This window comes from Procambarus clarkii, chromosome 20 (genome assembly GCF_040958095.1).
Source record: "Procambarus clarkii isolate CNS0578487 chromosome 20, FALCON_Pclarkii_2.0, whole genome shotgun sequence".
Taxonomy (NCBI): Eukaryota; Metazoa; Arthropoda; class Malacostraca; order Decapoda; family Cambaridae; genus Procambarus; species Procambarus clarkii.
Window position 1 is genome coordinate 8,494,077 of NC_091169.1, and position 27,256 is coordinate 8,521,332.

At 45.5% G+C, this 27,256-nt stretch overlaps 2 protein-coding genes across 2 annotated transcripts in view; one reads left to right on the forward strand and one right to left on the reverse strand.

Moving 5' to 3' along the window:
- LOC123752586 (zinc finger protein 84-like) overlaps positions 1-27,256 on the forward strand; it is a 156,345-nt gene that overhangs the window by 81,176 nt on the left and 47,913 nt on the right. The gene's annotated exons all lie outside the window — the stretch shown is intronic.
- LOC138366680 (piggyBac transposable element-derived protein 4-like) lies at positions 7,094-7,678 on the reverse strand. Its single transcript, XM_069327947.1, has one exon. It carries the CDS (start codon positions 7,676-7,678, stop codon positions 7,094-7,096), a length of 585 nt encoding a protein of 194 aa, XP_069184048.1.

Below are 27,256 nucleotides of genomic sequence, written 5' to 3' on the forward strand. Positions count from 1 at the left end.
CAGAGAAGGAAAAGTGATAACATTCTGTCAGTTCGGTGGAAAGACAAAAGAGAGGTGAACTTGTTGACAACAATTCATGATGGAACAATGGTGAACAGTGGGAAAGTGAGCCATAAAACAAACGCACCACTATATAAGCCAGACTGTGTTTTAGACTATAATATCAACATGCGGTTGATTGATAAATCAGACATGATGATTGGCACTGCAGAGTGTGTGCGGAAGACATGTAGGTGGACGAAAAAAGTGTTCTTCCATCTTGTGGACATGAGCATGCTGAACTGTTTCAACATGTACCTTGTGAGAACTGGACGTAAGCCCACTTTCCGTGACTTTGTATTTGATGCTGCAATACAGTTATTAGGAAAGTTTGCAAAAGATGTCCCAGGTATTCAGCGGCCCATCATAAACCCACTGTTGCAGCATGCTGGTACTCCACGCCTCACTCACACTGAAGGCTTCCTAGCACACAAACTTAAGTATTTGCCACCTGGTGTGAAGCGTGCAATAGCCCAACGTGATTGCTTGGTGTGTAAAACAACGACACGTAGAGACAAGAAACGGAAGCTTGTGCAAACATGGTGTGAAACGTGTGGTATCCCATTATGTGCTGTCGACTGCTTCAATGATTACCACAGTCTAGAAATCTTCTAAGTGTGCTTCAAAGTGTGTATAGCGTGTGCGAGTGTGTAAATATGTAAACATATAAGCAGAACATATAATATAATAGACTGTAATGACATATTATATTGCCGTAATTGAAAACATTTGTGTGCGCCTGTGTATGCTCAAATATGCAACAATTATTGATACAAAATATGTTCAAACAGTATTTGAAACACAATTAGTGAAAAAAAATTAGATAAAATGCGCTTAGACATTGTAAATAAATAGCGCGAAAATATATTTGTGGCAACTCTGGCTGTTTGAGGACCGCGCGCAACATCTCCCGGGCGTGTACTGCATGAGCGACCATGCAGATTGTGACGTCATCGCAGAGCTTCTCGGCTCTATTGCAACAAAAGTAAGTACAATAGAATTTTATTTTTATTTTTCCCGTGATCAGTGAACAGAACTTAACAGATTAGCAAAAAAAAAAAATTTTTTTTTTTTTCAAAATGACATGCGCCTGTGTGGATAGGAGGATATTAGACCCCGAGCATGTTAAGGGTTAAGGGTTAAGCTGGTATGGTGATTGCAGTCAATAAAAGGTGGCCACACACAGTCAGAAGACAACACCACCACCCTCTCTCCCTCCCACAGCATTACTTCTCCCTCCATGGAGCACAGCACTAAATATAACCACAATCCTGCTATTATCAGAACCCTGGTCAGTTTTATCACAGTCAGGGGTCTTCTGTAATAATATCATCACTTCATAATAGCATGAACAAGTATATTATGGCATTTTTAGGCAATGCTGTGGTTACAAGCTAAAAAAACTGCTGTGAGCTCATGCTGCGTGCGTCGGCTTGGTAGCTCACTCAATACTGAGGCCCCTAACACCCGGAAATTTGGCCCACGATTTTTTTTAAATGGTGTCTGTTTACAAGAGCCCTGTTGAAGGTGTGGTGAACCCCGTGTATCCGCGGGCCGTTTAAATCTTGAGTAGTACTTCAAAGCATCATATAATGCGGAGCGCAAGTTACTGCAAGTCACTCAACGATATATGATGTCTAGCGCAACTAAAGGGTTAAACTGCGCAATGCGCCTGCAGGCCTACGTCTTGTTTGCGCAACGCGCCTCCGGGTATTTGTATTTTTCATGTTCTATTCAAAACTCCAGCAGCTACATGGGGTTCACCTCAGCTTCCTCAGGGCTCTTTAAACAGACGCCATCTTTAAAAATAATCGTGGTCTACATTCCCAGGTGTGAGAGCATCAGTAGTGAGTGAGCAACCAAGGCTGGCGCTCGCAGCATGAGCGCACAGCACTGCTGTTCAGCGTGTGACCACAGCATCACCTAATAATGTCATAATATATATATATATAACTTGTATTATTTACCCATGATAGTATTATAGAAGAGCCTGAGTGTGATAATGACTGGGTACAATGTTCAAATATCAGTGATTCAATGCTATTCACGATGTTCACAACGCCAGCCACAGCACCACAGCATTATTTCGTCCATATAGGAATCTTCAAATAAATTCTTAGTTTCTTTTTAAAAATAAACGTGTGGTCAATTATTCATTTACAGGAATTAGTGACCAGGATTGTGGTTATAATTAGCATTGTGCGTAGTATTGTGGAAGGAGGAATTTTGGTGAGGGAGGGAGGGAGATAATTGAGGTAGCCTCACTGTGTGTGTGTGGGAGCCACTCGTGTTTTGCTCACCATACTAGCTTAGTGGTTCGCTATGGGGAACACATATGTACATGGGTATATACAGTGTGTGTATATAGTGTAATAACAGCAACAGGAGTATGTTGGGAGGAGCTATTTTGGTGAGGGAGGTGACGTCGTAATCGTAGCGTCGTCTGCTGTCTGCTATGTGATTTCTCATGCAGTGTATGGTAGCAACTGTACTGCTTGGACACAATACTGGCTTACTTGCATAGTTCTGGTGAATAAAACATGTAGATAGGTTTACATAACATATGTAAATAGTGTAATAAAAACAGTAAGAGTATGGTGGGAGGAGGGGTGATGGCGATTACGATGTTGAAGGAGAGAGGGAGGATGTGTAGTGTGTGTAAATGTGTGGTAAATATACATACATGAACCTGAAACATTGGTGTGAATAACAGTATGGTGGAAGGAGGGGTGATGGCGAGTACGATGTTGGAGAAATAAGGGAGGACTGGCTGGCTGGGTGTGGCTGCTCACACTCGAGGAGTTCTGTGTGTGTTGATGGTGAATGTATATACTGTGTGACAGTGTAGTGTGTAAATAGATTGCATATATACATAAATTAGCATGATACATGGTAAATATGTGCAACATATGTGTACACAATTGTCATGCACGTAACACAGTGTCTTCGGACAGTACGGATGTTTTACTGCCATAATATAATGTACGTGTTCATTATACATAGGATTAGCACGTAAAAACAAGTAAAATGTATTTGAAACTGTGCGCAAAAAATAAATAAAAATATATACGCGGCAACTCCCGCGCCCCGACCCGGGCGCCCTACTGGCCCCAGAAGCGTACGTCACGGGTGAACGGGGAATGATGACGTCACGCCCCCAACTTACGGACCCCATAGCAGCCAAAGTAAGTACAATTTCGATTTTTTTTTTTTTGCATACCCATACTGAGGGAAGGGTTTTTGACACTAAAAAAAAATAAGAATTTTTTCCAGAGAATTTATTTCCTGCGCACTTGGGGGGGGGGGGGAATGTCATATTTGGAGGCAACGCAGTTAAGGGGTTAAGGCAGTGTCTTGGATGCTCCCGGACGCAGGTTCGAATCCTCGTCATGGCGCTTGTGTATTTGTTCATTTGATGCATCACGTTAGTGTGATTTCTGTGTGTAATGATGTAAGGGAGAAGAGGGAGAACGGCCTATTGAAATAGTTCGAGTGCATGGGGGAGTTGTGTAAAACCCGGGTTTGTGCCTCAGAGAGGCTGCGGGATCCAATAAGTTCAGTAGAACTTTGGTTTCAACTCTTTTACCATGTCGTAGCTCAGTTGGTTAAGACAGTGTCTGGGATGCTCCCGGACGCAGGTTCGAATCCTCGTCATGGCCCTTGTGGATTTGTTCATTTGATGCATCACGTTAGTGTGATTTCTGTGTGTAATGATGTGAGGGCAAAGAGGGAGAACGGTCTATTGACATAGCACGAGTGCATGGGGGAGTTGTGTAAAACCCGGGTTTGTGCCTCAGAGAGGCTGCGGGATCCAGTAAGTTCAGTAGAACTTCGGTTTCAACTCTTTTTTTACTATGTCGTAGCTCAGTTGATTAAGGCAGTTTCTGGGATGCTCCCGGACGCAGGTTTGAATTCTTGTCACGGCCCTTGTGGATTTGTTCATTTGATGTATCATGTTAGTGTGATTTCTGTGTGTAATGTCTCTGTAGTGAAGCATCACATCACAAAAGATTAATGCAACGGCCTACTACAGCTTTCTCTGGGCGAGTCGTTTCAATAAAAGTTTGCCTTTCTTCCCACTTCTGACACCACTTCTTAATGGTTGCAGAAGGGACATTCTCTACTGCCTCATCCTCCTCCACTGGAGAAACATCCTCAGCTGTCTTCTTGCTGTTCCTTTTGAAGGGCTAGGAATTCTTTGGTGGTCAGTTCTTCGTTGTGTTCATCCACCAACTCCTCCACATCAGCACCATCCAATTCCAAGCCCATTTTCTGGCCCAGAGTAACAATTTCCTCAACAATAGGCACTTCCTTTACAGGCTTAAACCCCTCAAAGTCTAGTTCTGTCACACATTCAGGCCACAATTTTCTCCAGCAAAAGATCAGGGTTCTTTGAGTCACTTCTTGCCAGGCTTTGTCAACGAGTTTTAAAACACTACAAATGTTAAAATGGTCTTTCCAGAACTCTTTAAGGGTGAGGTTTGTGGCTTCAGTCACTTCAAAACATTTCCGGAAAAGTGCCCTTTCATAAAGTTTCTTAAAATTCGCTATGATTTTCTGGTTCATAGGCTGAATTAGAGGAGTGGTGTTAAAAGGAAATAACTTTACTGTGAAAAAATTACTGTATCTGTGCAACAATTCATCTTCCAAGACTGGAGGATGAGTAGGAGCATTGTCAAGGAGAAGCAGGGCCTTGAGTAGCAAATGTTTCTCCTGCAGATATTTTTCTATGGCAGAGTACACCACTTCATTCACCCACTCTGAAAAAAAAAATCCTAGTCACCACATGCCTTAATTTTAGCCCTCCACACCACATACATTTGTTTTTTCTGCACTTTATACTGTTTGAAAACCCTTGGACTTTCAGAATGATACACAAGCAAGGGTTTAATTTTCAAATCGCCACTCGCATTTGAACACAGCACAAGGGTAAACCTATCTTTCATAGGCTTGTGTCCGGGCAATGCTTTTTCTTCCTTGGTAATGTATGTCCTCTTAGGCAATCTTTTCCAGCACAGACCCGTCTCATCACAATTAAACACTTGTTACAGTAGGTATCCCGCAGCCTCTGCAAACTCTTTAAATTCTTCAATAAATCTTTCAGCGGCTGGTTTGTCTGAGCTGGCAGCCTCCCCATGCCTCACAACACTATGAATACCACTTCTATTTCTAAATTTTTCAAACCATCCCCTGCTTGCTTTAAAGTCTATCGTATCTGCGCTCGTTCCAGGGATTTTCTTTACAAGGTCTTCATGCAATACCCTGGCTTTCTCACAAATGATGGCCTCTAAAACACTCTCACCCACTAACTCCTTGTTGTGTATCCAAATTAATAACAACTTTTCCACATCCTCAGGTATTTGTGGTCTTTGTTTCGTGATTGTTGATACGCCTTTTGCTACTTTAGCACCCATAATGTCCTTTTTCTTGGCAAGTATAGTGCATATCGTTGATGTGGATTTGTTGTATTGCCTACAAAGTTCAACAACATGTGCACCATTTTCATGCTTCCGAATGATCTCTTGTTTTTCCTCTATTTTCATTCTCACATGTGATTTCTTGCCTTGAACCGTACCACTGGCTTTCTTGGGACCCATTGCGAGATATATAATAACAACTTTTATGTTCAAATGGCCAAATATCCAACAAAACACTGTAAATCCTGGTGATGAATTCAGGCGGGATAGTCACTGGGCGCGAGGCTCTGGTAAACTGAGGGGGCGCTCGCTGTGCCACCACAAGCTAGGTCGGCCCGTACGCGTATCAATACCCTCGTATCCCGATGCAACTCTCGTATCTCAGTGCAAATTTTCTGAGCAAATCCTGCTCGGAACCTGAAAAACTCATAACCAGGGATGCTCGTAATCCGAGGTACCACTGTATACACTCAATCACTCAATATTTACATGTTTTGTACCAGTATTGGACATTTAGAAGTCCTTGAAACTGTGATATTCGTTAAAACATTTGACATAGCTCAAAGGGACCTTACACGCTACGCACCAAGCTAAGACTAATTTATATTTCTGTTCCCTCTTTTTTGTGGTCTTACATACAATGCACTCACGCTGGCCTACTGCACGCTTTCCAGTTGGTGGTAAATACCTTATATTGTGTGTCAGGTAGGAATCCTTGAAAGCGAACCTTGGTGTGGGAGCATGGTGCAATACTGGGTTGACAATGGGCCTTTGTATGCCAAGAATTGGTTTGGCAAACTTTTCTAGTAATTGTGTCACTACAGTAAAACTGAATGCATTTCATTTGTCCACCTGTTTTGGCAAGATACATACTGTAACTGTTCAGCATTGTTATGTCAACAAGGTGGAAAAACATCATCTTGGTCCACTTCCCTGTTTTCTGCACACACTCGACTGCCCCCCACCATCATATCACATTTATCCACCAAACGCACGTTGATGGTATAGTCCAAAACACAATCTGGTTTATATAATGATTGTTTCGTAGTTTTATTCACCTTGCCACTATTCATCATTGTACCATCGTGAATGGTGGTCAACATGTTCAGTTCAAACCTGTCTTTCCATCGCACTGAAAGCATTGCACCAGTTTTTCTTAGAACACAATCACCAATCTGCATAGCAGTGTCAAACACTGGCATTTCCCTTTGTTTTGCTTTCACTGTGCTACACACTCCTGTTCTATTATCAAACAAGAACTTAGCAAGGGACTGGAATAATAGTTATCTGTGTATAATATGTGGCCCTTGTTCATATATGGTGCAAGCAGTGACTTCACCAAACTATTGATAAAATCGATAGGGAAGATTTCCTGAGACCTGGAACTTTAAGAACAAGAAATCATAGATTTAAACTAGCTAAACACAGATGCCGAAGAAATATAAGAAAATTCACTTTCGCAAACAGAATGGTAGACAGTTGGAACAAGTTAGGTGAGAAGGTGGTGAAGGCCAAGACCGTCAGTAGTTTCAAAGCGTTATATGACAAAGAGTGCTGGGAAGATGGGACTCCACGAGCGTAGCTCTCATCCTGTAACTACACTTAGGTAATTACTACCCGAGAAGCCATGTTTGTCATTAGCAGCAATGTCTACATTTGTATCCATATACAATATCATGTGTAACAATTCTTGTTTCACAGTCACAGAGTACAAAGAATTTCAGTCCAAATCTGTAGCATTTGGATGAAATATACTGCTTGAAGGCAAGACATCCTTTGAAAAGCTCAAGGGATTCATCAATCACCAGCTTCTGAACTGGTACGTAGAAATCTCTGTACTTTCCAACAAATTCATTCAGGATGTGCCTCACCATCCAAAGTCTATCATCTTGAGTCTGGTCTTCCTTACTTGCAAAATGAAGACACCTGAGGAGTATCGCAAATCTGTCTCCAGACATATCTTTCCTGAACAATGGTGTTGGAACAGTATTGTCTTTGCTCCAATAATGGTGGATTTTGTGTTTGACACAATGTTTCATTAACATACACAGTGCCAAAAACACATACTTTCTACCTAAAGTCGTATCTTTCCAAAGTTGTAATCGTGAAAAATCGGATAACTCCTCACGAATGAGATCAGCCGCATATTTGTTCATTTCCTGAGCAATATGTTCTATGAGCGGCTCATCAAAATATGCTGTAAAGTAGTCCATATCACACATATCGGCACCTGTATCAGGGAAAAAATCTGTAATCCTATCATCAGAATTGTCAAAGGCAAGAATTTCTGGAATAAAATCTGTCCTATCACTCTACACAAATACACCTGGTGCCTTTCGAGAGGCAACAGTGGCACCATGGCGAGGAATCCGAGAACCAGGAGTCAAAGCCCGTCTAGCAACAGTATGGGCAGAAAGGGACGATGAGGGGCTTTGTTCTTCAGTGTCCCCATGTGGTGCCATGCGGTTGCTCGTGGCTGGGCCAGATGCTGCTGATTCGACAAAATGTCGCTTGGCAACACCATGCACTCTACTGGCACTACCGGCAGCGGAACGTTTTTCTGATTCTAAATCACTAAAACCAGAAAATGATTCATCTTCCTCATACTCGTCGACCAAAACATAATCTGGCAAAGTAACACATGAACTATGTAGTTTGGCACAAAGTGGTGTTGAGTGTGGGCGAGGAGGCATGGGTGAGGACTTAGGCTTTGCCCTCATGGCACCCGCATGTTCACTCTCATCATCTGTCGTATCCACATCTGAGGGCTGTGCGTAGTCCTGATCAATGTTGGAGTCGTTAATATCAGTTTCATCACCCTCTGGGTACAAATTCCGATTAATTTCATCCTCAGTCAAACGTCGCTATACACGCTGCGCTGAGCAGGGTCGGTCGGTGGAACGTGATGCACTCGCCATGGTCTCTGTCGGGTAACTGAGGCCTGCAGAGAATGGCGGCCTACAGTGGATTTTTTCCCAAGACGGCGTCTATTTACATTCGGGGTCGGCTTGACTATAGCTGGCTCTTTAAAAGCGTGCGTTAGACCCTCAATTGTATATGTATGTATTGCGCGGTTTCGTGACAGTTACTCCCATCATATATGTATGTATTGCGTGGGTTGAGGGTTAACCCCCTGGGCTGCTCTGGGCTATATAACCTTCAACACCCATAGGCACAAAAAAAAAATCAAAATATAAAATTTATTTTGTCTTATAAAAGTGTTTATTTGTGTTCCCTGACCATGGGAAAAATAATAAAAAATAGTTGGTGGCATTTTTTAGCCACAATAGGGTGGGGAAGTCTGGCAAAAAAGAGGCGTTGGCAGAGCAAGCACCTGAGGTGTTCATCTCTGCCCGAGCTGTCAGGTGGGAGTTGGCACAAAGATGATATTACCTAATTATTTCAGTGTTGGAAGTTTTTTGCAGTAATACTATTCAATAGTGTGTAGTATGATATATTTATATAATAAAATCTGTGAATCGTCACTATACTCAAAAATATTGTGATCATACAGTATTAGTGATTCAATTATTATGTTCATAAAACAATAAAAATATAGTTTTGCTCTTATTACACTATATACACAGGTTATATATACGTTTCTTCATGTTTAGTTCACCATAGCGAACCACAAAGTTGGTACGGTGAGTGCAGGCCACACACAGCTGATGCTCCCTCCCTTACTGGTTCAAGTCCAGACATACTTAACATTCCTCCTTCAAGTACAGTGGTACCTCGGCTTACGAGCGCCCCTGGTTATGAGTTTTTTCAGGTTACGAGCAGGATTTGCTCGGAAAATTTGTATGGGGATACGAGGGTTGCCTCAGGATACGAAAGTGTTGATACGCGTACAGGCCGACTAGCGAGTGGTGGCATGGCGATCGCCGCTTAGTTTACCAGTGCCTCTCGCCCAGTGACTATCCCGCCTCAATTCTTCACCAGGATTTATAGTGTTTTGTTGGATATTTGGCCATTTGAACATAAAAGTTGTTATTATATCTCGCAATGGGTCCCAAGAAAGCCAGTGGTAAGGTTCAACCTAAGAAAATAGTTGTGAGTAGAGGATGTCCCTTCCTCATTAAAAAAAATGTGTGAAGTATGGGAATAACTGCAAAGTTTTGTTGAAAAAACTCGCCCAGATAAAGCTGTAGCAGGCCGTTGCATTGACCTTTTAAATGACAATGTGATGTCTTACTACAGACAAGTGTTAAAATGTAGGGAAAAACAAGTGTCTTTAGACAAATTCTTAGTAAGACAAGCAAGCAGTGAGCCACAAGCAGGTCCTAGTGGTATGCAGGCAAAACGTGCCAGAGAGTGCACACCAGAGAAGTCCTCACTGCCTGATGTTATAATGGAAGGGGACTTCCCCTTCCAAACAGTAACACCGCTCCTGCTCCCCCCTCCTCACCATCTTCCATACACCAACAGCAGTCATCGGCAAGGATAAGTAATAACTTGAACATAGTTTTGTAGTGTAGATTTCGATGAATTAGGTATAAAATTTAGTTTGAATGAGTTTTTGGGTGGTCAAGAATGGATTAATTCATTTCCCATTATTTCTTATGGGGAAATTAGCTTCAGTTTACGATTTTTTGGGTTACGAGCCGTCTCCAGGAATGAATTAAACTCTTAAACCGAGGTACCCTTGTATACTGTTTCTGGTGTTATTACACTATATACATGCTTTATATATAAATATCTACATGTTTTGTTCACCATAACTGTTCAACTAAACTGGTATAGTGCCCAAAGAGCATAGTGGCCACCCTTACACAGCATGACAAGTCATGCAGATGATGCCACCTCCCTCACAAAAATGGCTTCTCCAAACACTCCTTTTGCTGTTATTACTCTATATATACACGTTATATATAAGTATCTACGGTGGAACCTCGGTTGACGACTGCTCTAGAAGACAAATTTTTTGGAACACGACGTCAAAGTCATCGTAAAATTTGAATTGGAAGACGATGTCTGTTCGTACACAAATGGGTTGAACAAGCTCGTGGTTCTGGGAGCATGGGGCGAGGCACTCTCAATTTGTTTACAAGTCTATGGTGTGTATTAACGACCGTGGCCGCGCTTTCAATTCTTTGTGAAGAATTTCATTATTTGTCTGATAGTTTTCTTTTCTGGTGGGAGCCCCTTTGGTTCCCGGAGCTATCCAGGCTGATATGTATATCATTAGACTTTGGCATCTGTCAGTGTGTATGGAGTTCTAGGCTTATCGGGGACTACGAGTCAGAACCAGGTCCCCCTCAGAGAGGCATGAGGAGCAATGGCCTATAGAAATGCACATGTGATTTGAAGCATTCTATATCTGCCATCGACCGGGACAGGCACCCAGAAAGGTAAGCGCCTCAAAACAAACTCCTGTTCTGGTTAAAACGATGAAAATAGACAAACGAGTGGACAGAACTCCTCAACTGAAAACGAGCAAATGAGCATGATGTCATACGAGCTGTGCCGCCTGTCTGCACAGTTCCCCCCTACCCGGGAGGGGGAAGGGGGAGCTCCAGACCCACAGCGCCAGTGATCCACCCACCAGTTCTTTGGCTGATGTGATTGTGGCTCGGTCGTGTGGCTCGAGCTCCAGATTCTTTCTTGTTGTGCTGTGCCTTGTGTTCAGTACTGCTCATATGGTGGCGTGCAAGCTGGAAGTAATATTCACAGGTACTCGGCCTGCATGTGCTTAAGGTTCTCTTCCCTGAGTACCCTGTAAGTACTGTCCTTGGGGCTTGTGGTTATCTCCCACAAGTCACCTTTGGGTCCCTCTGTGGTTTTTTGCTGCTTGGTGATTGACTGCCCCGAGTGTTGGAGGGTTTTCCATCCTTGTTTACCTTGGGGTAAGTGGTAGTTTTTGCACTGGTGGGGCGAGGGGTACTGCGCAGCTATTTTCACCTATTACAGCGGCCAGCTCTGTTCCTCTTTGGTACATTATCCTCTTAAGGGGTTTTTCTTTTAAATTTTGTTTTGGCCTGGTAGAGGGGTCTGCCTTTGTGTCCTTTGCCCCTGTTATGTTAGGGTTACAACGTCCTGTGTTCGGTGGTATCCCCCACCAGTCTAAGGGGCCTGGGAATCCCCATGGGGGGGTGCACAGGGTCCTATGGATGGGACCCCTGGGTCTTCTCTCGCCTTGTGCGAGTTTGAGTGGTGCTCTGTCCTCTTGTCTTAGGGCGACTCTCATTGTTTTTGCCTCCTTCATGCTGCCTGTTGGGTTGGTGACACCTTCGACCCTGAGGCCTGTGAGTACTGATGCTTATTTGTGACTCAATTCACCCAGTCTACTGATGACATTATTTGGGTGCAGGCGGGTCAGGCGTTGCATGCTAGGTATAGATTGCTGCAACATTCTTGGTTTGTTGCTTCCCCGGATGCCCTGAGGCTGCCTCGCTTTGCTTATAGGGACCCAGACTTGGGGGTGTTTGTCACTTCAGCCTTGGTTCCGTTTGCACCCTCTCATCCTTTCCCTGTTGTGGCTCATCCTGTTCCCCCCCCCCTCCCCTTGCTTCCGGCTTCGAAGCATCTGCGGGGCTTTGGAGTCAGGGCAGGGTTTAGAGGTTTCTGGGACTCTGGCAGTTTCGGGGTTTGCCCCTTTCCGGGGAGGCGACGGAGGCATTCAAGTATTTTCCCTACAGCCGTAGCGTAGGGATCTGACCAGTGGGCCTCATTTTCTTCCTGCTTTTTTGGCTGCCCCAGTTTTTTCTTGTGAGGCCAGGGCTTTGGAGGAGGTCTCGCTCCCGGAGCCTGACGTGGAGGTTCCCGGGGTTGGGGAGGAGCTGACTTGGGGGCAGTGGGCCTCGTTGGACCCCGCCTGGGTTTTCAAGCCTTCAGAGCAGGGCTTTCTGTTACTAGTAGTGGGGTTTTCCTTTCCCTCCTCTGCACATGAGTTGGATTTGGGTTCAGCTCCTCCCCGGGTTAATTCTGTGGGTCCTTTGGTTCCATTCTTTCTGTGGGTAATTTTACTCACTTTCTCAACATTATTCTCTGGGACATGTTTTCTTGCAAAGTCATATCACAATCATGTCAGAATAGTGTCAGATTCGCTTACAATTCCTTATATCCTACTTCCCAGAGACTAAGAAATATTGATGGAACAACCGTGGACATCTTCAAGAGAAAACTAGACTGTTTTCGAAAAGAAGTTCCGGACCAACCAGGCTGTCTTTGTGCCTTTACTCACCATACAAGCTTAGATGTACAGTTATGGTGAACAAAACATGTAAATACTTATATATATAACGTCTGTATATAAAAGTAAAAACAGTATGGTGGGTGGAGAATGGTGGCAAGTCAGGTGAGGTGAGGGAGGGAGAGAGTGGCAGCCAGTGGTAGGCTGCCACTGCCTGCCACTGCCACTCAGCATACCATCTTAGTGGTTTGTTATGGTGAACACGAATGTAGATACTTATATATAGCGTCTGTATATAGTGAATAAAAGCAAAAACAGTATTGTGGGAAGAGAATGTGGGTGAGTCAGGTGACTTGAGGGAAGGCGTAAGTGGCTGGCTGGTACACGGCGGTCACTCCTCGTTACTTTTTCACTCATAATAGCAACTTAGAGGTTCGTTATGGTGAACAAAACATGCAGATACTTATATATAACCTGTGTATATAGTGTAATAACTGACAAAGTATTTGTTCACTGATTGATGAACATAATTGAATCAACAACATGCACACCATATTTTTGAGTACAGCGATGATTCACTCATTTTATTATATAAATATATCAAACTACACACTATTGAATAATGTTACAGCAAAAAAACTACAAAAAATCAATCAGAGACATTGAAATAATTAGGTAATTATCTCTTTGTGGCAACTCCGGCCTGACAGCTGGCGATCAACAGACCGCCTGGGACGCACGCTGAGTCAGCGCCTGTTTTTTGCCAGACTTCCCCGCCCTATAGTGGGCAATATATGCCACTTACGATTTTTTTATTATTTTTTCCCATGATCAGTGAACACAAATTAATAGATTAGCAAGAATTTTTTTTTTTTTTTTCAAAATTACATGCGCCTGTGGGGAACAAAGGATATTAAACCCCTAGCATGTTAAGGGTTAATGGTTAATACGTGCGAACTCCGTAAAGTTGTGTTCTGATGTCGTCTTAAGGTTGCGAAACATCTACCTATATGCTTCAGGTACCAACTGGTAAGCCATCAGCACCACCTTGACAGCATCATAATCACTAGAGTAACTTATTGACAGTGTGGAGTACATAGTTTGGGTTTTCCAAGTCAGCACAGATTTGATCATAATGGCCTAATCGGTTCTTGACCAGTCAAATGATGCAGCTACCTTCTCAAAAGCAGCAAAGAACTTGGACACTCCCTTCTCATTGAATTTAGGAACCATTTTAATGTTTCGCACTGGGTCGAAACCACTGGTTTCACTTCTACCACTTAATCTTAATACATCCAATTCATGTTGCCTTGCTTCTCTCCCTTTCTCTCCTTTCTTCTCTTTCTTTCAACTTTTCTTTCACGCTCTTCTCTTTCTCTTCTTTCTTCTCTTGTTCCAGAAGTTTCAATTCAATTTCACATTTTATTTCCTTTTCCTCTCACTTCTCTTTGATTTCTTCTCTTTCTTTCTCTTCTCTTTATTTTAAAATGTTTCATTTTCATTTCCCTCTCCAACCGTTTCAACTCGATTTCACAATTTATAATTAATTCTCGCATTTTCACTGCTAATAGGCTCACATGAAGGTCACCTGGGTCACTCTCACCACTTCCCTGGTTTTCTTTTTCAGCGGGAGCCATGACACTCCCTCCTTTACTATGAACTGCACTTTCCTGCTTACTGTTAGGTTTTAACCCTTAACCCTCAAACCGCTAGGGGCCCAAACGGAATTCACACCCACAGGCGCAACAAAAAAAAAATCCAAAAAATTCTTTCGTCTTATAGAAGTGTTCATTTTTGTTCCCTGATCACGGAAAAAATATCAAAAAAATCGTAGGTGGCATATTTTAGCCGCAATAGGGTAGGGAAGTGTGGCAAAAAAGGGGCGTTGGCAGAGCCTTCGCCAGACGAGGTCTACTCCGCCCGAGCTGTCAGACGGCAGTTGCCACAAATATATTATTACCTAATTATTTCAATGTCTCTGATTGATTTTTTCTTAGTTTTTTTGCAGTAATATTATTCCATACAGTGAATTGTGATACATTTATATTATAAAATGTGTGAACCATCGCTGTACTCAAAATTATGGTGTGCATATTAGTGATTCAATTATTATGTTAATAAAACAATAAACAAATAGTTTTGCTGTTGTTACACTATATACACAGGTTAAATATAAGTATTTGCATGTTTTGTACACCATAACAAACTACTAAGTTGGTCTTGTGAGTCAAAAAGCAACGAGGAGTGACCGCCAAACACCAGCAAGCCACTCACTGCCACTCCCTCCCTCAACACCACCTCACTCACCCTCATTCACCTCCCACAATACTGTTTCTGTATTTATTCACTATACACAGACATTATATATACGTATTTAGATGTTTTGTTCACCATAACTGTACATCTAAGCTTGTATGGTGAGTAAAGGCCATAAGACGTAGCTACTCACACAGTCAGCTGATCGGTGGCCGCCCTCAAGGCCAGACGCACTAATATTTGTCCTACAGCAATATTGTTTGTGGTGTTATTACGCTATATACACACATTATATATAATTATCTACCTGTTTTATTCACCATACCTGAACAAATAAGCTGGTATGGTGCCCAAGGATCATAGTGGCCATCAGTAAACATGCCAAGTTGTGCAGACGACGCTCCTCCCTCACCAAAATGGCGGCTCCCAACCTACTCCTCTCGCTGTTATCTCACACTATACACACGTTATATATAAGTATCTATATTTGTGTTCACCATATCGAACCACTAAGCTGGTATGGTGAGTGCAGTCAATAAATGGTGGCCACACACAGAAGACGACGCCACAACCCTCCCTCCCACAGCCTTACTCCTCCCTCCATGGAGCACAGTGCTAAATATCACCACAATCCTGCTATTATCAGAATCCTGGTCAGTTTTATCACAGTCAGGGGGCTTCAGTAATACTATCACTGCTAAATAATAGCAGTATCATTTATATTATGGTATTTGTAGGCGATGCTGTGGTCACAAGCTGAACAGCGGTGCTGTGAGTTCGTGCTGCGTGCACCAGCCTTGGTGGCTTGCTCAATACTGACGGTGTAACACCCAAGAATGTTGGCCTGGATTTTTTTTCTAGGTGGCATCTGGCAACTATCGGTCGTGGCTGTACTATAGCTGCCCCTATCCCATTTTAGGCGTTTAAATTATAGCGCTAGACACGAAATCATATATAAATGATGTGCGCGGTTTTGGTTTTGTCGCTGATATCATTTATATATGATATGCGCGGTTTGAGGGTTAAGCCGCTAAGGGCTTGGCCAGCAACACTTCCAGGAGCAACAACAAAATTTCCAAATTTTCTTTTCTTATAAACGTGTTCATTTGTGTTCCCTGAGCATGGGAAAAATAAAAAAAAATAATTGTACATAGCATTGGCATAAATGAGCCGAGAACTTTGCTGGTGACATCACAGATCTTCGTTGCTCGAGGGTGGTGCATCCCGGGAGAGTCAGGCGCGGCGTTGAAGGAGCCCGAGTTGCTGCGAATTTATTTTCGTGACATTATTTACAGTATCTATGGCGTATTTTACAACCATTTTTTCACTGATGTGGTACAATATGTTGCCACTTGATGTTTTATTGTAATACAACTTATAAATTTAATATTCTGTCACATATTAGTGTCACATGTATGTGAACAAAAATGTTTTATTTTTCAGGATATATAAAATTTATTATGAATTGTTTTCACAATATACACTCAATATGCATATGTTTCTGGGGGGAGCCCCGTCGGCTCCCCGGAGCTTTACCAGGCTGATATGCTAATGTCAGACTTTGGCATCAGTCATGTGTATGGAGTTCTAGGGCCTACCGGGGACCATGGCCAGAACCTGGCCCCCTCAGAGAGGCAAGGGGAGCAATGGCCTATAGAAACCCCCGTGCGGTAGGAAGCATTCTATGTCTGCCATCTACTGGGTCAAGCATCCAGAAAGGTAAACATTCCAAAACAAACCCCTATTCTGGTGAAAATTGCTACCTAAAGCTGAACTAGTGGATAGAACTCTCCAACAGAAAACAAGGAAACTAGTATGACGTCATACGTCACCGCGCCGCTGTCTGCGCAGCTCCCCCCTCCCCGGGAGGGGGAAGGGGGAGCCCCAGACCTCTCACGCCGGCTATCCATCCATCAGTTCTTCGGCTGATGCTATAGGCACCGGTTATGTGCTCCGGCTCCAGTGGTTGTTTCAGCACTGTACCTAGAGTGTGGTGTCTGTTTTCTAGGTGGTGCGTGAGCTGGGAATGATTCTCCAGTACTCGGGCTGCATGCGCCTAGGGTTCCCTTCCCTAGGTGCCTTGTAAGTACTGCCCTTGGGGCTTGGGGCCACCTTCCACAAGTTCCTTGGGTCCTGCCCCTGCTAGGCCGTTTACTGCTTGGTTTTCGGCCGCTCTTTGTGTGCTCGGGTGTTCTGTCTCCCTTGTTTGCCTTAGAGTAAGGAGCAGTTTTTGCACTGGTGGGGCGCAAGATACTGTGCAGCTTGTCTTTACCAATCATAGCGGCCGGCTCTGTTCCGCTTGGGTACACTGTCCTCTTGCGGTGTTTTCTTTTTCTGTTTGTTTATCTACCTGGTGGGGGGGGTCTGCCTTCGTTCTTGCCCCTTGTGTCCCTTGTGTTCTGAGTATTTTCTGGTGGTACCCCCTGCTAGGTTCCCATGAGTGTACACGTCCCGGGGGTTCAGCTCTTAGAAAGTTGTTTGGTAGCTTTGGGTGCCGGTTAGCAGCAAAGTACCCTGCCTGGGATTACCTGAGCGCGAGTCCTCTTATAGTAAACGCTCGGGACCCTGGGAAACCCCTGGGGGCGCGCAGGTCTGATGGATGTGACCCCAGAGTCCCCCCTCGCTTCCAGCGAGTTTGAGGGTTGCTCTCACCCTTGGTCTCTGGGTGACTCTCTGTTTTGCCTCCGTCTGCTGCCTGTGGGGTCGGTGACACCTTCAACCCGGAGTCCTGCGAGTTTGGTTGCTCGTTGTGGCTCGGTTACCCAGTTGTGCTGACTAAGCTGGTGCGGGCAGCAGGGGCGTTGCGCTTGAGCCTTGGTGGTGGCAACGTTCTCGTGGTTTACTCCCTGGGAGCCCCGGGGCTGCCCCGTTGTAGTTCGTTTTGGGACTTGGGGGTGTTGGTTGCTTCGGTTCCATCCACGCCCCCTTGTCTTTCCCCTGGATCACCCTTCCTACCTGCATCCGGTTCCTTACCGTCTGTAGGTTCGGGGCGGGGTTTTTGATGGTGTTGAGACTCGGGCAGTCTCTGGGAATTCCCCTTCCGGGGTAGTGACGGGGGCATTTGAGCCTGTCCTCCAGCCGTGTTGTATGAGTCTGCCAGTGGGCTCCCTTCCTTAGTGTTTTCACGGCTGCCCCGGTTTTCTGGTACGGCCGGGGCTTTGGGGGAACGGCTCGGCCCGGGGGCCTGTCGTGTAGGTTCCCGGGGCTGGGGAGGGGCTGACTTGGGGGGCCTTGGCCCCGTTGGACCAAACGTTGGCCCTGTTGGACCAAAAACCGTGGGGTTTTTTATCCCCCTCTAGGCGGGGCTTGTGGTTATGCGAAGTGGGGTCTTTCCTCCCCACTCGCCGTACGTGCTGTTGGGCGTCGGCCCCTCCCCGGGCTTGGTTCCTTGGCCTTTGAGTCGGTTGGTTCCGTCCTGTGGGTGGATGTTTCCACCCACCCTTTTTTGGGACGGTGTTTTCGTCATGTTTCCCCGTTCGATGGGGTTCTGTGTGACTTCTGATCTCGGGTGCGCCTGCACCTTTGTGTGCCTTCGGGACTAGTGTTGGCCCCGGGGCTGCCCCGTTTTGGTTCGTTTTGGGACTTGGGGGTGTTGGGAGTGTTCTCAAGGGTTCGGGAAGGTTTTTCGCTACTTCCCGCGTTATTGGAATGTCTGTCGGCTCCTTGTCCTTGTCGCCGTTTTGGGCTACTTGTCGCCCCGTTGGGCTACTTGTGGGCCGGTTGGGCTACTTGTGGCCCTGTTGGGCTACTTGTAGCCTTGTTGGGCTACTTGTAGCTCTGTTGGGCTACTTGTAGCCCTGTTGGGCTACTTGTGGTCCTGTTGGGCTACTTGTAGCCCTGTTGGCCTACTTGTACCCCTGTTAGGCTACTTGTTGCTTTGTTGGGCTGCTTGTGGCCCGGTTGGGTTCCTTTTTGGGCTCTGTCTTTGCTTCGTTGGCCGGTTTTATTGTTCCAGCTTCCTCTTTTGGCTATTTTTCTAGTGCAGTAGTCCTGGTTGGCGCCTTCCCGCAGAGAGGGTTGTGCGGTTCGGCCAGCGTGTCATGCGCATGCGCCGTGGAGTTTGTTTTGGTCTGGGCTGTGTTTCAGTGCTGGTGTTTTGCGCCCTTTTTGCTACAGTGCTTCGCCTCTTGCTCTTCTCCCTGGCTGCGGTATGTGCCCCTTCGCTCCGGGGATGTCCTGGTTCCCAGTTGTGGGGAGGACGTCGCGGTTTTCCCTGTGTCATGGGTGTGGGCCGCCTCCTTCGCCTCTCCCTGCTCTCCTGCTGGTCCGGCCGGGTCCGGCTCTGGCGTCTTTACCTGGCGGTGCTCCCAGGTTCTTCTGGGCACGGTTGAGTCGTGTCAAGTTCGTGCCACCGTTCGCCAGGTGAGTTTCTGCGGTCTGGCGTCTTTTGGCCGGGCGCTGGATGCGGTGTTTGTATACCTGTGTTTATTTAGGTATATTTTTGTACGACTGAGACCGTTCGCACATCAGTGACTGTCCCTTTTTCAACCCTTCCTGTCCCCCTCATGTGCATGTCCAGCCCATGCTCAAGTCATTCAGGGGACCCAACTTTTTTCATGTTGTGAGGTGTGGGGGTTGTGGGGTTGGTTCTGTACTCACCTGGTAAGGCTCCTGGCTGTGCTTGCAGGGTTTGAGCTCTGGCACTTGGGTCCCGCCTATCTGGTAGAACTTGCGGGATAGTACCAGTGGAGTGCAGTGGTGCTATAGGCACAATTGGGGAACACTGTATTACCATCAGAGGTCTGTGGTTGTTACACGACCTACTTGCGAGCATAAGCCTTCTTGCTGGTTCGTCCGTGGACTTCCAGGGCACGCTAGCCTGTTTTCGAATAGAAGTTCCGGCCCATCCTGGTTGTGGGGGTATGTGGGCCTGCGGGCCGCTCCAAGCAGCTGCCCGGTGGGCCACCCTCTGGCCGGTCTAGCCTGGCCTCGGGCCGGGCTTGGGGTGTAAATGAGCTCCCAGTACCCCATCCAGCAGGTATCGAGCGGGGTTTCTCCGCCGTCGGTCGCCTGGTGTGCAGGTTTCTGGGCCTGCTGGGTTTTGTCATGTCTCCGTTGGCCCTGTCTGGGGTCTGCCTGCTCCGTTCTCTGCCTTTGCAGAAGCGAGTTGCTATTTACATGTTGCATGTTGCGGTGGTGCCTGTTGCTGTTGCTGCACGTGTGCATTGGTACCGTGTTTCACGGTGGCGTGTCCTTGTTCCTGTGTCCGGTTGTGGTGTGGCACTTTGCTGCTGTTTTGTGCCTGGGGTTTGCGTTTGGGGGTTTGCTTGTTGTTTCATGGTCTTCGGGTACCTGGTTTGGCCCTCTCATGTGCGTGGGGGTTTTCTGTCCCTGCCTGATTGTCCACCCCTGGTTGTTTTCCTGGGGTTTTTGTGCTTCTGCACTTTCTTCCTGCCTCCTCTGCAGCAGGGGTGTTCTGCGTGTGTTCCTGGGCTTCTTGGGCGTTTTTTCAGCTTGTGTCCTGTGGTGTGCTTCTTTGTCTCGGTCTATTGCAGTTGTTCGTACCCCTTGGTTCGGGTACTGTTCTGGCGGCAACCCTTCCGCCTTCTTTGGTTTCCTAGCTTGCCCTGCCGGTTTTTTTTTTTTGGGGGTCTTGCGATGTCTCGCGTCGGACCCGTCGTTTCTGAGCTCCTGGCGGGCTTGCTAGCTTTGGGGAGTTTTTTATGTTCGGCAGACGTTCCATCTCCTTGTGCCGCCTGGGTTTCGGGGGTCGCGCCCGAGAACTTCTCGCGGCTCCGCCTTTTCCTGGGCTCAGAGGAGCCTTGTCGGGGCTGCTTCTGTTCTGCCTCGCGGTCTCACCTCCAGTTGGTGGTCGGGTGGCTTCGTGGTAGGTGTCCCACCTGCGTGCTTCTCTTGGCGGCAGTATGGGGTATTTTGGCGGTCCTTCCTTTTCCTGTCCCTTCTTAGGTGGTTACTCTTGTTAGCTTGGTTTACTCTCGGCTTGGTTTTCTGGTGGAGGTTGGGGGCCGTCGTCTTGCCACATACTGTCACCTCTTTTCGTGCGGTGCTGGCGGAGCCGCTTCGGCTTGCTTTCGGTCTTGGTGTTGCTTCTGCACCGTTAGTAAGCTGTCTCGTGCATCGTTTCACCTCCGGCCTGTTCGTGCGCCGCTTGCACCATCCTGGTCTCTGGTCAGCGTGCTCTGTCTTCTCCTCGGTTGGTAGTGCCCCTTCGGTTCCGGTGTCTTTTTTCGTCGGCTCTCTTTCCTTTTGGCATTTGCCTCTAGGGGTCGGGTCGCTGAGTTTTCTTGCTCCTTCGGTTTTAACGTTTTGGTTGTTCGATGACAGCAGTCTCCATCTTTTCTGGCACGGGGTGGGGCTGCTGCGTTCTGGAGGGGTCCAGGGGTGTGTCATGTTTTGTGTTCAGTGGCGGCCCTCCGCTGTTGTTTGCGTGCCACGGCGTTTGGGTCCGGAGCACGTTTTGCGTTGATCCGGTTCTGTTCTTCCCAGTTCGCGGGTGATGGTGTCCCGGGTTGTCAGCCGTGTTCTTGCGGCTACGCTGCCTGTGTTCTTCCCTCATGCCTGTGGCGTTTGTGGCTTCGCTGCTCTCGCTGCCGTCTGGGCGACGTGTCCTTGCGGTCTTTCGGGCATGGATTTTTGGTGTTTATGCGGGGGGCCTTGCTGCTCGTTGTTCTCGTGTTGTTCCCGGGACTTTTCGGGGCTGTGGCACCTTGGGTTGGCGTTTGCTGCCGGTTGTCTCGCTTCCGTGGGGGGGTGCGTGGTGTCCGCCTCCCAGTTCCGTCCCTTTGACCTTCCTCTGTGGGTAGTTAGCTCCGGGGAGCCGACGGGGCTCCCCCCAGAAAACCAGCGTTGAATGTAATGAAACGCCATTTTCTGGGCGAGACCTGAAGGCTCCCTGGCAACCCTCCCTCCCTCCGGTAGGCGGTTTTTCGCGTGTTTTGACATCCAGCCTCAGAACTGATGAGTGGATAGCTGGCGTGGGAGGTCTGGGGCTCCCCCCTTCCCCCTCCCGGAGAGGGGGGGAGCTGCGCAGACAGCGGCGCAGTGACATATGACGTCATACTAGTTTCCTTGTTTTCTGTTGAGGAGTTCTATCCACTAGTTCGGCTTTAGGTAGCAATTTTCACCAGAATAGGGGTTTGTTTTGAAATGCTTACCTTTCTGGATGCTTGACCCGGTCGATGGCAGACATAGAATGCTTCCTACCACACGGGGGTTTCTATAGGCCATTGCTCCCCTTGCCTCTCTGAGGGGGCCAGGTTCTGGCCATGGTCCCCGGTAGGCCCTAGAATTCCATACACATGACTGATGCCAAAGTCCGACATTAGCATATCAGCCTGGTAAAGCTCCAGGGAGCCTCCGGGTCTCACCCAGAAAATGGCGTTTCATTACATTCAACGCTGGTTTTTTACACAGTAGTATCCACTCAATTTAACGGCCTATATGGGGCTGTACCCTAGTCGTTATTTCCGGAGCTCCGTTATTTTCAAAGTTAAGTCAGGTCGGGCAATTTTTCAAGTAACATTCAGGTAGGATATACAGGATTTAGGATTATAACTGTATATAACTTAGGATTTAGGATTTATACTGCATAACTAAAATTAAATAAAGTTCATTGTGTAATTGCGTTCCAATTTAGTGCCACGCCGACGATTAAGCCAGCTGGTGGCTGCTGCATGGATGATATTAGAACACGGTCTGATCAAGTCCAGATGGGTGGGAAAAAATTGGTTCATTCCTTTGTATTGCAAAATATTTCATGTATCAATCAGTGATTGTTAATATTTTCTCAATAAAATTTTAGAGATGTGTTTTGTTTTACCCTGAACAGTGAAGGTAATGTATTTTTAATGTTATGACACAGGCTGTGGCGGCCAGGCCATAACAATGGTGATCGAGCCTTGTCACTGAGAGCTAGCCAAGACAAAATATTTTGAGCTCACCTTTTCTCTGCTAATGATAGAATATACATTTGCAGAGATTAATATATAGCTTTCGTTGAAAAAAAAGATGTTGAAATACTGTAATAAAATTGGTAAATTGACTTACTTTTAATGAAGGTGAAGATTACGTCATCCTCTGCAGCACTTGTTTTATATTGTTCAGTACTATATACAGGGTACATACAGTATGAACACTTATTTTCAGGCATTCACTTCACACAACAGCTAGCCTTACTACTAATTCACACGAGTTCTAATTCTAATTCATAATTGAAAATTATTTCTACTGTATATTTACACTGTACAGTATCTTTTTGTCAAGGCTTAAATAATCATTAACACTTACAATACTGTACTCTATCAACACTTTCTACACTAATTTATATGCCTTTCAATCATATTTTATATAGTTAGTGGAGGCTACACGACTTTTGATGGGAATTCAGCATCAGCAGGTGTAACATGGCTTGCAGAGCATTCGTTGCTGGCGGATGCTCCATGACTTGTTGATGGGAATTCAGCATCGGCAGGTGCAGCATAGCTTGCAGAGCATTCGTTGCCGGCGGAGGCTGCACAACTTGTTGATGGGAATTCAGCATCGGCGGGTGCAGCATGGCTTGTAGGGCACTCGTTGCCAGCGGATGCTGCATGACTTGTTGAATTCCCAGTGGGTGCTTTCACAAACTGTTGAAATCATGAATTTATCTATTTTTGTCTGAATCTGATTTTCTCTGGCTAATATTCTGAGACATTGCTCTCAGCCGCGCGAGTTAACAGTAAACAAAGCGGTCACATGGCTAGGCACAGTATACTATAAAAGGTATTTAATAAGAAAACAAAGAATTTTGTTTAATAACAATTGTTTTAAAATATTTTATTAATAATAATTTAGAATTTTCTTCATAAAACTGAATCATTTTGAAAGAAAGTTAAGATTTAATATACAGGCATACCTCAGTTTAAGAGTTTAATTGGTTCCTGGAGACGCCTCGTATTCCGAAAACTCGCATTCCGAAGCTAATTTCCCCATAAGAAATAACGGGAAATGAATTAATCCGTTCCTGACTACCCCAAAAAACCAACATCAAACTAAATTTTTATACCTAATTCATCTAAATAAACCTACAAAACTATGTTCAAGTTATTACTTACCTTGCTGTCGAGTACTGTAGGCGTATGGAAGATGGTGAGGAGGGGGGAGGAGGAGAGGAGTTACTGTTTGGAAGGGGAGTCCCCTTCCATTATCACATCAGGCAGTGAGGACCTTTCTGGTGTTCTCTCCCTGGGACGTTTTATCTGAGTGCCACTAGGTCCTGGTTGAGGCTCACTGCTCGATTTCCTCACCACAAATCTGTCCATGGAAGCTTGCTTTTCCCTTCTTCGCAAGCTCTCTCTGTAGTAAGGCATCACATTGTCATTGAAAAGATTAAGACAATGGCCTACTACAGCTTTCTCTGGGTGAGTCTTTTCAACAATTGTTTGAATCTCTTCCCACATCTGACACACCTTCTTAATTACTGCAGAAGGGACATTCGCTGCTGCTGCTGCCACCTCCTCCTCCACTGCAGAATCATCCGCTGCTGCGTTGGCTTGCTGTTCCTGTTGAAGGGCTAGGAGTTCTTCGGTGGTCAGTTCTTCGTTGTGTTCTTCCACCAACTCCTCCACATCATCACCATCCAATTCCAAGCCCATTTGCTGGCCTAGACTAACAATTTCCTCAACAATAGGTGCATCATTTATAGGCTCAAACCCCTCAAAGTCTAGTTCTCTCACACATTCAGGCCACAATTTTCTCCAGCCAGAGATCAGGGTTCTTTGAGTCACTTCTTGCCAGGCTTTGTCAACGAGTTTTAAAGCACTACAAATGTTAAAATGCTGTCTCCAGAACTCTTTGAGGGTGAGGTTTGTGGCTTCAGTCACTTCAAAACATTTCCGGAAAAGTGCCCTTTCATAAAGTTTCTTAAAATTCGCTATGATTTTCTGGTCCATAGGCTGAATTAGAGGAGTGGTGTTAGGAGGAAGGAATTTAACTGTGAGGAATTTATTGTATCTGGGCAACAAATCATCTTCCAAGCCTGGAGGATGAGCAGGAGCATTGTCGAGGAGAAGCACGGCTTTGAGTGGCAAATGTTTCTCCTGCAGATATTTTTCTATGGCAGGGCACAACACTTCATTCACCCACTCCGAAAAAATAAGCCTAGTCACCCATGCTTTTTTATTAGACTTCCACATCACACACAAATGGGTTTTCTGCACTTTATACTGTTTGGAAACCCTTGGATTTTCAGATTGATAAACTAGCAAGGGTTTAATTTTCAAATCTCCACTCGCATTTGAACACAGCACAAGCGTAAACCTATCTTTCATAGGCTTGTGTCCAGGCAAGGATTTTTCCTCCTTGGTAATGTATGTCCTCTTAGGCATTCTTTTCCAAAACAGTCCTGTTTCGTCACAATTAAACACTTGTTGCGGTACGTATCCCTCAGCCTCTGCAAACTCTTTAAATTCGTCAATAAATCGTCCAGCGGCTGGTTTGTCTGAGCTGGCTGCCTCCCCATGCCTTGTAACACTATGGATACCACTTCTCTTTCTAAATTTTTCAAACCAGCCCCTGCTTGCCTTAAACTCTTTTGTATCTGGATCACTCGTTGCAGGGGTATTCTTTAGAAGGTCTTCGTGCAACACCCTGGCTTTCTCACAAATAATGGCCTCCGAAACACTATCTCCCCTTAACTCCTTGTCGTGTATCCAAATTAATAACAACTTTTCCACTTCTTCAAGTATTTGTGGTCTTTGTTTCGTTATTGTTCTTACTCCTTTTGCCACTGTAGCACCCATAATCTCATTTTTCTTCTTAAGTATAGTGCATATTGTTGATGTGGCTTTGTTGTACTGCCTACAAAGTTCAACAACACATGTACCGTTCTCATGCTTCTGAATGATCTCTTGTTTCTCCTCTATTGTCATCCTCACATGATCTTTCTGGCCTTTATCCTTACCAATGGCTTTCTTGGGACACATGGTGAGATATATAATAACAAATTGTATAGACAAATGACCAAAAATCCAACAAAACACTGAAAATCCACGAGAAGAATTGATGTGGGGGTAGTCACTGAGCGCGAGACAATGGTAAACTGAGGGGCGGCGGGGCAGAGGGGCGACGATCGCCGAACCACCACGCGCTAGGTCGGCCTGTACGCGTATCAACAAACTCGCGTCCCGAGGTAACCCTCGCCTTCCGACACATATTTTTGGAGGAAATCCTGCTCGTCTTCCGAAAAACTCGCATACAGGGACACTCGCATTCCGAGGTACCACTGTACCAGTACCACTCTGGATGATCGCCTGGTCGCCATGTGAGGGGCTGCCGATGCCAAAACAAACCCAATACCGACCGTCAGTAATATCGACCACCAGACCGGTATACGAGGCTCCAGATACCGATCTCCCAAACTGGTCGTTAATACCGGCAGATCGGTATAAAAGAGGCCGTTAAATTGAGTGGATACTGTAATGGACATTTAGAAGTTCTCGAGACTGATACTCGTCAAAACATTTTACATAGCACAAAGGGACCTTACACGCTGTGCACCAAGACCAATTTACGTTTCTGTTCCCTCTTTTTTGTGGTCTTACATACAATGCATTCACACTGGGCTACTGCATGCTTTCCAGTTGGTGGTAAATACGTTATATTGTGTATCAGGAAGGCATCCTTGAAAGCGAGCCTGGGTGTGGAAGCATGGTGCAATACTGGGCTCACAATGGGCTTTTGTATGCCAGGAATTGGTTTGGCAAACACTTCTAGTAATTGTGTCACTATAGTAAAACTGAACGCACGGAAATTTCGTTTTTACCACATGTTTTGATAAGATACATATTGTAACTGTTCAGCATTGATACGTCAACAAGGTGGAAAAACATCTTGATGTTGTTCACCATTGTACCATCGTGAACGGTGGTCAACATGTTCACTTCACGCCTGTCTTTCCACCGCACTGAAAGCGTTGTACCAGTTTTTCTTAGCTTGCAATCACCAACCTGCATAGCAATGTGAAACACTGGCATTTCCCTTCGTTTTGCCTTCACTGTTCCACACACTCCAGTTCTATAATCAAGCAAGAACCCTAGTAAGCAAGGGTTCTTTCTATAGTTATATTATTGCTATATATATAGTTAATGCAATAATAGTTATCTGTGTATAATATGTGGCCCTTGTTCAGATATGGTGCAAGCAGTGACTTCACCACACTACCTGAGAAGCCATGTTTGTCATTAGCACGAATGTCTACATTTGTGCCCGTATACATTATCATGTGTAACACAATTTCTGTTTCACAGCCACAGGATACAAAGAATTTCAATCCAAATCAGTGACGTTTGGATGGAAGATACTGCTTGAAGGCAAGATGTCCTTTGAAAAGCACGAGGAATTCATCAATCACCAGCTTCTGAGCTGATACGTAGAAATCTCTGTACTTTCCAATTAGTTCATTCAGGATGTGCCT

Bases quoted from the DNA above. Each gene is read 5' to 3' on its own strand.
- LOC138366680 (XM_069327947.1), bottom strand. From the start codon at position 7,678: ATGTGTGATATGGACTACTTTACAGCATATTTTGATGAGCCGCTCATA.